The 16,925-nt window shown below is 25.8% G+C and overlaps 1 protein-coding gene across 4 annotated transcripts in view; it reads right to left on the bottom strand.

The window, feature by feature from the left end:
- Window positions 1–16,385, bottom strand: part of LOC100214909 (CCR4-NOT transcription complex subunit 2) — a 43,072-nt gene extending 26,687 nt beyond the window's left edge. For all 4 annotated transcript variants that reach the window (XM_065813903.1, XM_065813906.1, XM_065813904.1 and 1 more), the window contains exons 1-7: window positions 15,103–16,385; window positions 14,967–15,007; window positions 11,973–12,109; window positions 8,687–8,747; window positions 8,029–8,097; window positions 7,712–7,771; window positions 7,502–7,611 (exon numbers count right to left, since the gene is read on the bottom strand). In XM_065813903.1, coding sequence (XP_065669975.1) covers window positions 7,502–7,611; window positions 7,712–7,771; window positions 8,029–8,097; window positions 8,687–8,747; window positions 11,973–12,109; window positions 14,967–15,007; window positions 15,103–15,152 — 528 coding nt within the window. In that variant the 5' untranslated portion in view covers window positions 15,153–16,385. The remainder of the gene's footprint in view (window positions 1–7,501; window positions 7,612–7,711; window positions 7,772–8,028; window positions 8,098–8,686; window positions 8,748–11,972; window positions 12,110–14,966; window positions 15,008–15,102) is intronic.
- Between the last annotated feature and the right edge of the window lie 540 nt (window positions 16,386–16,925).

Below are 16,925 nucleotides of genomic sequence, written 5' to 3'. Positions count from 1 at the left end.
TATATATATATATATATATATATATATATATATATATATATATATACTTGCGATAAAGAAAATTGCTCAGCATGTTATGTTGTTGACAACATTACAAATTTAAATTTGTAATGTTGTCATCATGTGTTATTATGCGCACTCGAGGTAATATTCCTGAGAGGGATCATGAAATTTAAAAATTGATGAAGGCCGTGTTCGTAAAAAGTTTTTTCTTTGTTATAATAATATAAAATAAAAGTTCTTTAATTGACAAATGTTTTGAAGTTGTATCTTTAATAGCACACCCATGAAACTAGGAAGTAACTTTTTATACTTTCCAACTTCTTGTATATTGTTTGCACATTATAGCAATTTTTTACTAGTTATGGTAAAACAAAAACGCGACCAAACAAAAACAGAAGTACTTATTTAAAAATTACTATATTACTTACTTATAAGTATTGATTTAGTATTGAAGAAGAAATTTGTGACTTCATTTTTTGCTTTTGTTGTTTTGATATATTTATTTAATAATATTTCACTGTTAACTTAATTAAGAAAAGGTTAGCAGTTCTCATATTTCTTGGTATTTTTTAATTTTTTATTGTTAAAAAACTAAGAGATTATTATAACAAGAAATTTTATTTAAAATTCTTTTTCAAAACTATTTATTATAAGTTTAATAAAAGATTTTCCCCTGTTGTCAATTGTCTGATAATAATTTATTACTAACTTAGAAGATTTTTTATTTATTCCATCGGTTGACGTTAAACATTGCTCATTTGAGGGTTTCATACTCTTGTAACTTATTGCAGTAAGTTGAGACACTTTTTCTAAACATCTTTGAACTGCGTGGTTTGTCACAAAGTTTGTCTTGACAATAAACGGTAAAGCAGCTTGTTGTATCAAGCCTTTACAACCTTTTAATACTGTTTCCTTATTTTTAAAACAAACTTTGCGGTATATTCTAACTATGGATGTAATTCTGTTGGTAATTTCTGTTATAAAGCCTATTACCTCTACCAGTTTCCATTTAATAAATGTTGAAAAGATTATTGTTTGCTTTTAGAATGTCCTTGATTGCAGACATTCTAAACAGCAGAAATGTTTTTTATATGATTTAAGATAATACTTAATAAAAAACCTTTACTATTTACAAAAATGAATTTGAAAAACATCTATTATGAATATTTACTTTTATGATAAAGGATGCGTGAAACTTTACAATCAATAAATCAAATAAATCTTACTTGACATTTTTAAAAAATTAAAAATACTCTGAAATTTTAATTTTCTTATTTTAATATTCTATTCACATTGTATTTGTAAAGTAATTTTATATTCACAATTTATTTGAGGATGTTTCTATTCGAATTGCTTTTCCAAGTGCACTTAACTAAAATAGTAAACACTCCATTCTAGAAATTAGTTTCTTTTGATGTACAAAATTTATTTTTAAACTTTGCTCTAGATGAAACATTTTCCATTACTTTTAACCGTATTACAAAAATTATAAAATAGTTTTATACAAAAGTCTTAAAATAGATATGTCAAAATATGATACATTTTATAAATATGTAGATGATATCTTTTGTATTTTTAAGAATAGAAAATACACTTGACCTCCTAGAATCCCATAACAAACAATATCCCAACATTATGTTTGCTAAAGAAAAAAAAAAGCACAAACTGAATTTCTTTTATATTTAAATTAGTTGTTAAAATCAAAAACTTGATGAACTAACTTTTTATCAAAAAAACCTACAGGAGTCAATTAATTTTTTTTTATTACTTTACCACCATTAATTATAAATGGCATTGAAAAAATTAAATCAAATTCTTCAAAACAATTCTTTTTTTCTAAACTTAATTGACAAAATATTAAAAGCTTCACAATCTCTTTAAAATATCCACTCTTTTAAACCTCTCAATATTGATTACTTCAAACTCCCTATATATATTGGGTCTCAAATAGCCAACAAAACCAAATCAAAACCAGTTAAATATCTAAAAAAGTTAAATTAAAAAAAAAAGTTAAACTTTTTTTTTTCATTGAAAAAAAAATAAAAATTTTAAAGTTTTCATTGAAAGAGCCATTGCTTAATAATATTTTTTTTTTTTTTTTTTTTTGTTATTCACCTCCTCAAGGCTGAGAAGGCCACTACAGATGAGGAGGCTACTTAATAGTGCTTATAACCCTCACTTAACTCTATAACTCCAAAACACGAACCTTGAGGAACAAGGCCACTGCGCGGAGAAACAAGTTGAGCGCGGTACTACTAGGGACGTGGTGGGGATCGAACTCGGAACCTCTTGCTTATGAAGCGAGCGCTTTACCACTACACCACTACCGCATATATTGTCCTAGCAGTAATAATATATGTACTAACAGTGCCATGTTAAACATCAATGATGTTTCTGTTCGTACTTATATTACGAACAGAAACATCATTGTTTTTTAACATGCTTTTTTAACATAAACGCCATTCCTGTCCAAGCCTGTTTACTATTGCTAGAAACTATCGTAAAAAGGTTTTGTCTAACGGCAAAGCCCGCTATTCTCAGGTCACAAAATCTCATATTTCATTTTTAAATTAGGCTCCCAAGACTTCTGGAGAATCTTTAACAGCGTCTATAATAGGGGTAAATCTGTGTTTCCATCTATCTTGCATGATTCAAATTTTGTTACCTCATCTAATGACAAAGCTAAATTGCTTGTTAAAAACTTTTCATCAATCTCATCTCTTGATTTCACTAATCACATCCTACCTGATTTAGCTGACAAACAGGTCGATGTATTGCTTGACATTTGTATCACTCCAGCTTCTGTATCTAAAGCGATTTCCTAGTTAGACTCTTCTACAGCTTGTAGTCCAGACAACATAACTGTTATAGTCTTGCAGATGTGTTCTCCCGAGCTGTAATCTATACTTTAAAATCTATTTAACAAGTGCTTATCAGTCTTGTTTTCCAACCTGCCAGAAAGTGGCATTTGTTATCCCTATTTTCAAAAAATTCTGGAGAGAAATCTGACTTGTCTAACTACCATCCCATGGTTTTTGAGTCTTTAATTAACAATCTCTCATCATAAATCTGAAAACTTACCTTCTGATCATTACTATGGATTTTGATCTTCTCGCTCTATTGCTGATTTGTTAACGGTAATAACTGATAAGTTTTACTGTGCATTAGATAGATGTGGAGAGGTTAAGGTTATCGCTTCCGACATTTCTAAAGCCTTTGATAAAGTTTGGCATGCTGGTCTTCTCCAAAAGCTTTCTTCTTACGGTGTATCAGGTAACATCTTGAAGATTATTAAATCCTTCCTTTCCAATCGTAGCATAAAAATTGTCCTTGATGGACAGCACTCAACCAATCGTAGTAACTTAAAATGTAAAAACTTTTTGTCAATAGATAGCACTCATCATTTCCTGTAACTTTAGGAGTTCCTCAAGGTTATATCCTTAGACCTATATTTTTTTTAATTTACATTAACGATCTACCAGAAATTCTCACATCTAAGGTAGTATTGTTTGCTGATGACACCTCTATTTATTCTTGTCTTGATAAGAAGCCAAGACTCTCTGATTGCTTGGAGGAGGCATTTGAAAAAAAGAATCTCACTTCTGCTACAGCACGAGGCTCTCAGTGGCTGGTGAACTTTAACTCAGATAAAACTCAAATTTTTTTTAGCTAATCGTTATCGCAATAATTTAGATCAATAATGTACTCAATGAGTCATCTAGCCTTTGTCTTTTAGGATTAACTGTTACTCCAAACTTTTTTGGAAACCATATATCAAACTCATTGCAAAATTAGCATCTTTAAAGATTCTATCTTCTATCATGCTCGCCACTTTCTCACTCTGGATTCTATTCTTTATCTCTATAAATCTCTAATCCGTCCTTGTTAGGAATACTGTTACCATATCTGGAGTTTTAAATGATGCCCTTTCTCTTTTAGGCAAGATGCAAAACACATTGTAAACATAGTTGGCCAACCTACAACCGTTGCCACATCATTGTAATGTTCTTTTTCTCTTTTTTATAAATACTCTAATGGGCGCTGCTCTAAAAAGTAAGCATCTCTTGTGCCAACTACTTAAATTCATTCTTGTGTTACTCTTCATTCAATTAAGGCTCATCCTTTTACTGTGATAGTTTATTAGTGTTCTAAAAATTCTTATTTGTATAATTTTTTTCCTCAAACATCAGCTCTTTGGAATTCGCTCCATTCATATGATTTTAAATCTTTTAAGTAATCTGCTAATCGTTATCTTATTTTATAAACTAGATTTTTTCCCCAGTAACTTCCAACTCTAATAGTGGTTGCTTGCAACCTTTTTGAAAGTGTTGTTAAAAAAAAACTTCATTCAATAAAAAACAAAAAACTATTAAATAGTCAAACTTAAAATATTTTTAAAATTTTATTGTTTTATATGGTTTTTTTTTTTTTTTTTTTTTGTTATTCACCTCCTCAAGGCCAGGAAGGCCACTACAGATGAGGAGGCTACTTAATAATGGTTATAACCCTCTCTCAACTCTATAACTCCGAAACACGAACCTTGAGGAACAAGGCCGCTGTGCGGAGAAACAAGTTGAGCGCGGTACTACCAGGGACGTGGTGGACGTGGTGAATGTTTCTGTTCGTACTTATAGTATGTGTTGTTGAGGCCGCATTTTCAGGCTGGCATGGAGTTTTTTATTTCCTTTTGACAATTCCAATCATAAACATTACTTCCATATTTATCACCAAAACAATTCTCCAAAAAACAGACACTTGTTTACTGTGATTTTTCTTTACAATTTGACCACGGTGGATTTGATGTCTTAACAATAAAGTTATTTGTTACGCCACAAATAACTTTAAACTGTTGATCTTTTCTAAAGTTTTTATTGAAGGCTTATATAAAAAAGTAATTACAGTGATTGTTTATAATAAATGTAATTTGTGTAAATTAACAAATAATGTTGAATTTATTTTATTTAGGCAATTTTTTTTATGTAGGCATTTAGTTTTATTTTTGATAAATTTAAATATAATAATTTGTTTGAAATTTTTTTTTTATGTCTTTCTAAAAATCGTTTGAAAGATAATTTTTTAAGATTTTACATGATTTGTTTAAAACTTTTTTTTTTAACTTGACTAACGAATCAGAGCATGAAATGAATCAAAATTACTATTTTAAATATACAAATTTAAAATAGTAAGACTAAAAACTAAAAGTAATTTTCGCTTCGAGTTTAAGTTTTTAGAGTTTTTATTTTAGTGCTTATATATTTTCTTTTTCGCAAAGAATTGTTTTCTTTTATTTTTTTAATTTTCTTCCTAGTTTAAGTTAAGCTAGCAAAGTTAAGTTAAGTTAAGTTTGAACACCATGTTAAAATTTGGCTTGAACACCATGTTAGAAATTCATAAAACAAAAAACAGATCATTTACTTACTAAATACAACCAAAAGCTGTAATAGGGTTAATGCAAACAAGTAAATTTAAATTAAAATCATTTGATTTTTAATTTTTAATACATGTTTTGACCATATCGCAGATTAGCAAAATCCTAATGATAGAATAAAAAAACAATTAAAAATGTTGCAACGAGAGTAAAAGTGTCATTTTTACATGGTTTCGTTTGTTTATTAAAACTGGGTTTTTTCTATTAAACCACTATCACATTGATATAGATATTTTGAATAGATCACAAAAATTAATGATAAAGCTACTAATCCTAGGTCAACAAAGATATTTGTGCAATCGAGAAGTTAATTTAAGATAATTAAGACTTTAACAATTGATAGAAAAAAAAAAGAACTGGCAAAAGAAAGATATTTACTAATAAAAAAGCAAAATCACGCATACTGGAGAAAAAAATAAAATCAAGTATAAATTTGTAATAAAACTGTTTGTATGTCAAACAATGTATTTGTGGTCCTAAAAGTAAAGCATATGTGGCTTCATCAACATCTAATGTTTAGCCTTAGTTTCCCTAGCTCTAACCAGAATTTAATCTGTTTAATTTAGATATAAACATAAGCTATGTAAAATAAAGTATTGTTTAAATAAAACAACAGAAAATAAAATTATTGTTATGGAAGTTGACAAGGATTCGAAATCAGAATCAAAAATAGATTCTTAACTAATTTTTACACTTAAAAACGAAAAAAACAAAATGTTTTCTGCTTTTAACATAAAGAGTATATCCATCTATAGTATATATATAGTATCAACATATAGTAATCAACTAAGAGTTTGAGGTTGAGCAAGTATGGAATAAAGTAAACAAAAATAGTAAGCAATATATATGTATGTATATATATATATATATATATATATATATATATATATATATATATATATATATATATATATATATATATATATATATATATATATTAACAGTTATAAAATAATCAAAAACCAACTGTAAAATCATAAGAAAATAAACAAACATTATTTTACGTTTCATGAAAAAAATATTTTTTTCAAAATAAAATTTAGCTCATATTTGAAAAAAATAATAAAAATGATTTTTTAAATAAGAACTTAGATTTTATTTGTAACTTATGTTCTAGTGAGAAAAAAACTAACTGTTTTTATGATTTTTAACGCGTTAATAAAATAACTTTAATTACAATGCGGTACTTAAAAAGACGCTAGTGACGCAATATAACTTCTAACGATGCAAAATATATTTGCTGAGTTGAGTTACTTAAAAAGGCGTTACGCGTTTTCGCTACGCAGCGAAATCTCGTAACAAGGCCTGATATATATATATATATATATATATATATATATATATATATATATATATATATATATATATATATATACAACCCTCGGAATTAGGAAAAACGAAGTCGGCAATGAATTGCTGACCTTTACCTGTTAGAGGTTGGCACCAGGTCAGCAAAAAAATTTGACATAAAGGGGTTATTATTAAAAATAGAAACAAGATTGGCGATTTTTTGTTGACCTCAAACACTTTAAGGTCTTCAATTAGGTTAGCATTGCTAAATGTATATACATATATATATATATATATATATATATATATATATATATATATATATATATATATATATATATATATGTATATCAACTTGTTTCTCCGCGCAGCAACCTTGTTCGTCAAGTTTTGTGTTTCGGAGTTAAAGAATTGAGAGAGGGTTATAACCACAATTAAGTAGCCTCCTCATCTGTAGTGGCCTTCTGGGCCTTGGGGAGATAAATTACCAAAAACAAAAAAAAACAAAAAAACAAAAAAACAAATAAATATATATATATATATATATATATATATATATATATATATATATATATATATATATATATATATATATGCAAAATATGAACTCTCAATAAAATGCAAAATGCATTTTATTGAGAGTTCATATTTCTTTTAATGTATATTTAATAGTGTTTTTAAATAACTTTCAAAGTTATTTAAAAACACTATTAAATATACATTAAAATAAATAGTAACCGTAAAAGACATAAACCATTATGAATCATTTTGAAAACTTACTTGAAGTTGTAATAATGAATTACTGCTAGTAGAGTTAGACCGTGAAGATGTTGGAAGATTTGAAAAACCAGAGCTGCTAAATCCTTGTGAAAACCCATTATTTCCAGAAACTACAGAAAAAATATAAAATAAAATACAATTACAAAATAATTAACAAAATTCAGCATAAAAAAAATGTCTCTCATTCTTTATAAAAAAAAAAAGTTGTACCCTTATTTAAATTTGTAGAACTTCCTAGCGTTGATCTATTCCACAAATCTGCATTAGGATCTATGTAAAAAATGTTTAATCAGAATACTGAGATTTTCACAGATATCGAAATCGTTCTTAGTTTAAAGGTTTAATATACTATATCAATACCCACGCGTGTAACAATGCATGCAAACTTTATTCATAAACCATAGAAACTATTTATGCATATAAAACCAATCAGAACAAATAATAACCAAAGCTATCAGTATTATTAAGCAACCAAACAAGACAATAAAATTAATACAAATAATTTCTATGAGATTTTTAAAAAATACCTGCTTGTCCCCATCCTGACACCCAATTAGGTGAATTGGATCTTTCTGTTTGTTCTTTTGTTTTGAATGCTAAATAAACAAACACACATTATTAAAAATCTCAAAAAAGTTGGTTTTATTTACTTTTTGCATATTATTATCTATGAAATACCCAATGTACATCTGCTGTATAGGTTGTACAAGTTTTGTATTCGCTTTATATAAGTTGTATATATTCTTTACATCAGCTATATATCAGCATATGATGGCTTCTTTATTTTTGAAGATAAAAATTTGTTTATGAAAATATACTTTTTAGATTTTTATGTAGTATTGGTATGCAGTTTATATATGTGGATTAAGTAAATATCTACGTATGAGTATTAATTGTTTATATATGTGGGACAAGTGAATTCCCTCCTTCTATGAAGTGAAATGTCTTTGTCTTGGAAAGAATCTCACTTCAAACACTCTTTTTCTCACTAATATTTAAAACCACCTACTTAACTAAAGGTGGAATTTACATGCCATAGGTAGTTTGAATAGTTATGTCATGATAAAATACTCCAATTTATCATAGACATATTATAAACAACAATATTTTGTATAAAACTTCAAAAAAAAACTTTTCAACTCAAAAAATTAAATGTGATGTTTTAGTAAAAATACAAAATATTACCTGAAGAAGTCAGTGACATAGAATTACCATATAAATTCATACCAGACATTTGATTCGATAACTATAAATAAAATTATTTCAATCATATAAGCATATTCCATCAAAAGTTAAAAAGTTTATTTTCATTTTTTTTTAAATTATAATCATTTTTGAGGTAAACCATACTTTGTGACAGTTTGAGTACAATAAAATACAAAATTTTATTTTATTTACTACTTATATTACTTTTAAATATATATATATATTAAATAATACTTTACACTATGATGTTTACATATGTGTGTACATTAAAGTGTTTTAATGTTTGATATTTTGTTTTGTTTAATTTCTAATTATTGCATTTTATTTATTTCTTAATTAATTATATATATAATATATTTTGCAGAGTTTTGCAAGTATTATGATTTTATCTAATGAAAATTATTCGTTTTTCTATTTTGCCATCTTGAAAGAACCGATATAAAAAGATATTATAATCAGTTAACTGCTCAAGCTTATGTTTGTTTTTTTATACTTTTACCTCTTTTTATTATAAACTATAGCAAACATACTTTAGTTTATTTGTAATTAGCTAGTTGTATAGTATATTTAACTTGGTCATACTGTATTATCTACAGTAGTGAAGTAACTACAAGTTATAAGTACATGTTAGTGTGTGAATGTAATATAATTGATTTAGAATAAGAAATGACTGAACTACATATAGCTATAAATAAAAGTACAAAGAACAATTTTATTTGTTAGAAACTAAAGTTATTTATTGATTTTTTTTATGAATATTTATATGCAATAAACTTTCATACTCTTTTTTATATTATTCTTAAAGTGAGAACTCTGTATTTTCAAACACTTGTTATTTATTTAAAATGAGAACTCTCTTCCAGGATACCAATGTTATTCAGCAATTATGCCTCTTTTGCCATGTTTAAGGTCTCATATGGTTAATCCAATAAATGTCAAGTGTACAACATAAAGTGTATACATTCTAATATACACAACTTCACAAACTTACATAAGTGAAATTTAGGAATAATAAGAGTAATTTTAAAATATTTATTACATTCAATATCAAAATAAAATACTGGTCAAAATTATAGCACAACCTCTTAAAATAAGATTGTCATGTCAAATTTTTGTATGCATTAATCATATTGTTGAGAGGTACTGTGTTTTTGAAATGCGTTTACATTAGTCATTTAAAATGTGCACATAAAATTAAAAATTTTGTTCATTATTTATCTTAGAAATGAACAATTTTACAAACATATACAAAAAAAGTTGGTCAAATTTATGGCTCACTCACATTCATTCATAATTTTGACAGTGTATATGATTAAATGCATTGATGCATTGTTATGTTCAACATTTTATTTATTTACTAGTGTCATAGTTAATTATTTAAAATACCAAATCTTATAATTTTTCAATGTTTTTTCAGTAATTTTAAAATTAAAACATAATTTATGCAATGGGTTGCAAAGCAGTGAGCTCTGAGCGGCAACAACTTGTAAAAAACTTACTTCAACAGCAATTTAATATTGCTGATATTGCTAAACGTGTTAAAACTTCCAGAAAATTTCTCTACAATATTGCTGATAAAATTAAATTGAATTTATCAATTAAAAAACAACCAGGTCAAGGACCTGTAGATGCACTAATTCTACAGAAGACTGTACTGTTTAACTCCATAGCAACTTATCTATTTGAATCATACTGATTCAAGTAGAAAAATTGCTATAGAGTTGAATGCTGCAAAAGAAAAAACTATAAGTGCAAGTACAGTTTGTCAGTGTTTGTTAGAAAAAGGGTTGAAAAGTTACACACAGAAACAACGTTGTTATTGAAATAAGGATCAGAAAAAGAAGACACTCACTTGGTTGATTGGACTCAAAATCAATGGCATCATGTAATATTTAGTGACAATCATATTTTAAAGTCATAAATAGAAAGAATCGTAAAATTGTACATCCTTTTCTTAACGAAAAAGACTACCATTTAATTTTACCACAAGAGTACAAGGTGGTGGTGGAACTATTTTTGTATGGGGACGTTTTTCTGAAAATGAAATAGGTTTATTGAAGTTTTACGAATGTTGTTTGAATGCTTCTCATTATTTAGAAATTATTGCTGAATTAACTGACTATATGGACACTCTTTTTGATTATGAAGCTGAGATTGTTATTTTATGCAAGACAACACACCGTGTCACAAAGCAAAAAAAACTCTGGAATGGCTTGCAACGAAGAATATTCAGCTCCTAGAATGGCCACCCACTTCACTAGATGCAAATTCAATTAAAAATCTTTGGTCAATTATTAGCCAAAAACACAAATGACTTAAAAGATACAATTCAAGACATTTGGGACAAGACTTCAATTGATCTTTGCATTAATTTGGTAAATTCTGTTCCAGATCATATTTCTTGATTTTTTAGAGCTAAAAGATCCATTATTTCTTCATATTAAATCAAATTCTAATATTTTTATCAAAAATTAGTACTGTGCTATAATTTTGACCAGATTTTTCTGTATTATTCCTAAGTGAACTTTAAAACATGTTAACCTTAAATATATTTTCAATTTTCATTCATTTTTGTAAGAAGTAAAATGTTATTTTTCAGATAAAAAAATAATTATAATTTTTCATTCAACCCTCTGTTAAATTTTTATCATTCAATTTTTAATATATATATATATATATATATATATATATATATATATATATATATATATATATATATATATATATATATATATATATATATATATATATATATATATATACATATATATATTTATATATATATATAATATATATATATATATTATATATATATATATATTATATATATATATATAATATATATATATATATATATATATATATATATATATATATATATATATTTAACTCCATCTTATATATATATTTAACTCCATCCATATTTTCTATAGCGTATTTAGATAAGCATACGGCATAGCATACAGCATTTTTAGAAAACAAGGAAAAAAACGAAGAATAATGAAAGAAAAGATTGCTGCCCCATTCCGAACCCTCAGTCGATGCAGCAGCACTCGACTGCGAGTCAGGCTATTTGTCAGTCGATGTATGTACTGAAGCTCCCAACAGCAGGCTGTTTCAGTTGATATCAGAGTGCTCTGTGTGCGCATGTGTCTGCATGCGTGTGTATGAAGCTATTAGGCATTAAAAAATATAAATAAAATATTTTTAATTAAATATTTTTAAATACTTATAAATTTACATTTTATAAAAGAAAAAAACTTACTGAATCACTGGAACTATTATTTCTTTGCAAAAAATTTTTTCCATAAAAAGAATCACCATCACCTTCATTTTCATCTTTTTTAAAAAAACCAACTTTATTATTGCTGCTCATAAAATTTGATGTATAACTGTTTCCCGCTAAAATATAAATACAAATTTGATGTATAACTGTTTCCCGCTAAAATATAAATACAAATTTGATGTATAACTGTTTCCCGCTAAAATATAAACACAAATTTGATGTATAACTGTTTCCCGCTAAAATATAAATACAATTTTGATGTATAACTGTTTCCCGCTAAAATATAAACACAAAAAAGTTAAAGTAAAAAGGAATTTCAAGAAACAAATAAATATTTAAATTGTTTTTTAATTACTTGTTTTTATTTTTATTTTTATTTTTAATTATATTTTTTTACATTAAAAAAAATTTTCATTTTTATTTATTTCATATATTATTCAGGTGAGATCAGGATTAGAATCCTCACAATTACCACATTTCTTGCTCCCTTGTAAGACTAGGAATTTAAAAAAAACTTTCCTAATGATTGCAAGAAATTGATGCAAAAAATATTTTAATATATTGTAATACAGAAAATTATAGATCAACCATTTTTTGGTTGTCAGAAAAATTCTCATCTTTGCAAGAGTCACTGATTGTCTGTCTTCATAAAATTGTGAATCTATTATTCTACATCCTGCTTTTGATATAGCAATTCAGAAACAGATAGTTGCACACCATTGGCAAAACATAACTGTTGATTTACACATAATAATCTTTAAACTTTTTTCATAACACTGTGTTTTTCTGTCAGTCATGCTCTGCAAGCTTTAGCTTTAATAGCTCAATAAACTTATATGCAGGCATTGATCCTGTTATACAAATTAGGTTTAAAATAATACTTATGTAACAATATCCTTCACCAAATTCAGGGGGTTTTTTTGCTGGCTATTTTAGTAATCAAAAAATTACTACTTTTTTTGCTGTAATCTATAACAATTTTACTCACAGTATTGACAGTTTTGAAAAACTTATGAATCCCTTAGCTATAAGACCTGCATTTATACAACACTAAAACAACATAACCATGAAAAAAATTTCATCAGTGGCAATCAGAAAATATTTGATTAAAGTTTTAACTTTTTTTTGTTGGTGGCACCTAGTGTTAGCTGAAGTAGTAGCTAGTGAAAAGGTAATTTTATAGACAGAAAGCAAGTATATATATAAATCATTTGTTTTAAATTTTAAAAATTATTTTGCAGTTAGTATACTTATGCGTTGTCTACTCTTTTTCTTGACAAAATAATATTTTTTTAAACATCAGAATTACTTTTTTTTGTCATATTCTATTAAAGGAGTCATAATAACTTAAGGAAATTTACTGTTTAAGTAATTCAATCATGAATAATACTAACATGTATTAATAATATATTTAAAAATTTAGCTACTTTCCGTTGATAAGAAGCTATTTTTTTTAAAATTTAATGTATATAATAAAAGTCTTACTTTATTAATAGAATGTTTAAACATCATAAGAAATCAAAATAAAGTTTTTTAATAGTATTACAATACATAATAATGTAGATAGTTTAGATAGCAATACAATATTTTATAGGTAATTTTTATTATTTATAAATTTATACATTTAGGAATTTTATTTTTAACATTAGTTTGCGTAAATTTGATTATACACATTTAAACAAATCAGTTAGGAAAGAATATCAACAACAATATAAAAGAAACACATGAATTTTTGTAGTATCTCTCAATCTCATATTAAAGAGTTTTGCATGCTTATAAAAGAGTTTACATCCTTGCAAGTGATTTATTTTTAAATAAAATTTTTAAACATTGTTATGAAAACAGTGATCAGAAAGCTTTAGCTTGGTTTCTTTTGATGTTTTTGTTTCAATGTAAAATATTTTTTTATCTAAAATATATAACAATAACAAACTTAAAAACAAAAATGGTAAAATTCAAAATGTTTTTTCTTATAAATTTTCAGCAAACACCAACATTTCAATAAAGACAAGTGAGGATGACACTGAGGCTTTCTTATTTTATGCATGGATTTCAATTTCATTTTTTCTCAATATTAACTTTTTTATCGACTACTTCACTTATATAAAATCTTTTTCAATAAAAATTAGGATAATAAATTTTTTTTTTTTAAATCTTTAAACAGTATAAGTACATATTTTTTATCAAATAAAGGAAGTAAAAATACTGTAAAGCTGCAAGTAATACAAAAACTTGTTGTATCCAGAAAAAAATAACATAGTTTATTCCATCTTTATCAACTTGGCCTACTTACCAAATACACAATTAGACACTCTATGTTCTTTAAACAGTTTGAAACTCAGCAAGCTTTCTATAAGCTATCCCAAAAATCACATATCCACATATTATAATAGAGTTTAGCAGAAAGTCATTATTTTCAACTCCATATTAAATAAAAATATTAGCCATTTTTAACAAAAATATATGCATGAGACTTTTTAAATAGTTCTTCAAACAACTAAAGTTATTACTGTAATGCATTGTTGTACAGTAATAAACTGTTGACTATACTCATTTTATTACAAATCAATAGCATTAGATTACATGTCATTTTATTTGTACGAAGACCCAGCTAAACCCAAATATTAGAGATTTTTTTAGCCTATATAAATTGACTTACAGTCAGTTTTTGGAAACATTTATTTTTTTAAATAAGCTAAATATATTAAATTTCTTTCAGATGAGTCATAATATGTACATAAGCAAAAATTTAAAATTTAAAAGAACTTTTAAAAGTATTATATCATTACTATGTAACAATAAATATAAATTAAATTTTATCCCGAGTAGCAAACAATATTGGTGCAATATTATGATTACAATTATAAGTATCTATATATAATCAATATCTACATATAAAACATAAAAATATCTATTATTATTAGCAGTATATAATTTTTAAATAATAACAAAAGTTAATAAAACTTGTCTTACGTGGAGATAGATCTGGAGGCTTTCTCCCAATATTTGAATAACTAAATTAATTTTAGTTTATTTTAGTTATAATTAAATTTTATATTAGATATATAAACTATATGAAAATTTGTACAAAGAACATAAGAATACTTACGAATTTATTCCACTAAATTGAGTTTCAAATCCTCCACGGCTTAAAGCCATTACAGTTGAATCTGATAAGAAATAATTTTTTTAGCTTCGATAGTATAGACCTAATTTATAACAAATAGTTTACGAAAAACTACAATCAATAACAGATTCAAAGAAAACTAATCAGACTTTATTTACAAAAAAATATATCATTTAATTTTTGCATGCATTGCTTCACCTAAATTAAATAAATTACCAAGTATGCTTATAAAATCATATAGTGTCTTTAACTTTATCTCGATATAAGTCATTTGTCATGCCCTTGCAAAATTTTATTCATAAAATGTTTTATTTGTAATTAGGGTAAAAAAATTTATAATTGACAACAATAATTTTTTAAAAATTTTTAATTTTACTGTAATTCATTTTGCCTAGGATCAATCGAAGAATTCAAAACATGGAATATCAATCAAGATTAATCAAAAACATGTTTCTCTATTATCACTTTTAAACATTCATATATAATTTTCTATTTAAATAATTTCTTTTACAAGAACAAAATATAGCTTTTACTATTACCAAAATTTGCTAATTAAAATTAAAACCAACTAATAGCTTAAAAACCTTTGATGCTTTGAAGTTTAAAGAGTACTACATTATTCCTTATAGTTTTTAGTAAAATTTATTATAACTTAAATTTCTTCATTAAGAAACAGAACCAAACATCAATGTATTCATATAAATTGATAACAAATTTTATATGCAAAGTTAAACTTCAAAAATGCATTACTGTATTTGAAGTGTTAAGGTAGCATTTATACACAACAACTTTAACGAACCTTTGAACTTACTTGCTGAACATCAAAGTTTAATATATACCAAGCTACTCATTCGACAATGACTAAATTGGCAGTTAATAACAGGAATTTATAAAACATATATCATATTCGAAATATCAGGTACTATACATCAAAGAACCATAATTTTGTTTTTTCTTTTCAAGGTTTATAAATAATAATTTATAACAGTCAGATTTTTTTTTTCTTTTTCTCTTTCTGTTTTTTATTTTTTTTTATTTTCTTATACTAAATAGTTTCGTGTAACATAACATTCGAATATTTTATATAAATTTCTGTTATTTGGGTTTATATTATATATTTAGGATTTGTTTAAAATCAAGTATAAAATTTATTCAGTAGCCGACAACTCCTTTCAATTGTCAATGCTTTTTAACTATAATGTAATTAATTGGAAAGTCATATTTAAATTTTATTCCAAAGTTATTTTTCTCTCATAAGCCATTATTGACGAAAATTAATAACAGCACGCATGCGTTGAAAAATAACCAGTTTTCAAGGAAATGGTCTATATCGAACTGGTAATTCTACCAATTATTCGTTATTTTATTGTTACTGTTATTTTTTGATTGTCTATAATACTGCTGATTTATGCTTTAATCTACTTTATTAAAAGCTAGGCAGAAAAATCAAACATTGCATAATTGTGACAGTAAACAATTAACTCTATCTAAATACATTGTTTTCTGTTTCAATCACAAAGGACAATTAAGGTTAGATTAAAACTTTTTTAAAAACCACAAAGAACCTGAGCATACAATATGCTGTATGTTGATTCATCCTTATAAATTTGTACAACCAAACCTAATGAAAGTTTTGTGTATGGGGAAGAAAGGAAAGAACTCCCCCCCCCCCCCCATACCCACAAAGAAAGTTATTTTCAACCTCGATGTTATTTTCAACTCGTTATTTTCGTAGTTATTTCAGGGCCGACGACACGGGTTTCGAAGTGGAGGGGCACAACCGTCAATTTAAAGAAAATTCCTTT

The sequence above is a fragment of the Hydra vulgaris genome, chromosome 12 (assembly GCF_038396675.1).
Source record: "Hydra vulgaris chromosome 12, alternate assembly HydraT2T_AEP".
NCBI classification, from domain to species: Eukaryota; Metazoa; Cnidaria; class Hydrozoa; order Anthoathecata; family Hydridae; genus Hydra; species Hydra vulgaris.
The sequence above is the reverse complement of the archived record's forward strand: the minus strand, read 5'-3'. Positions and strand labels throughout refer to the sequence as shown.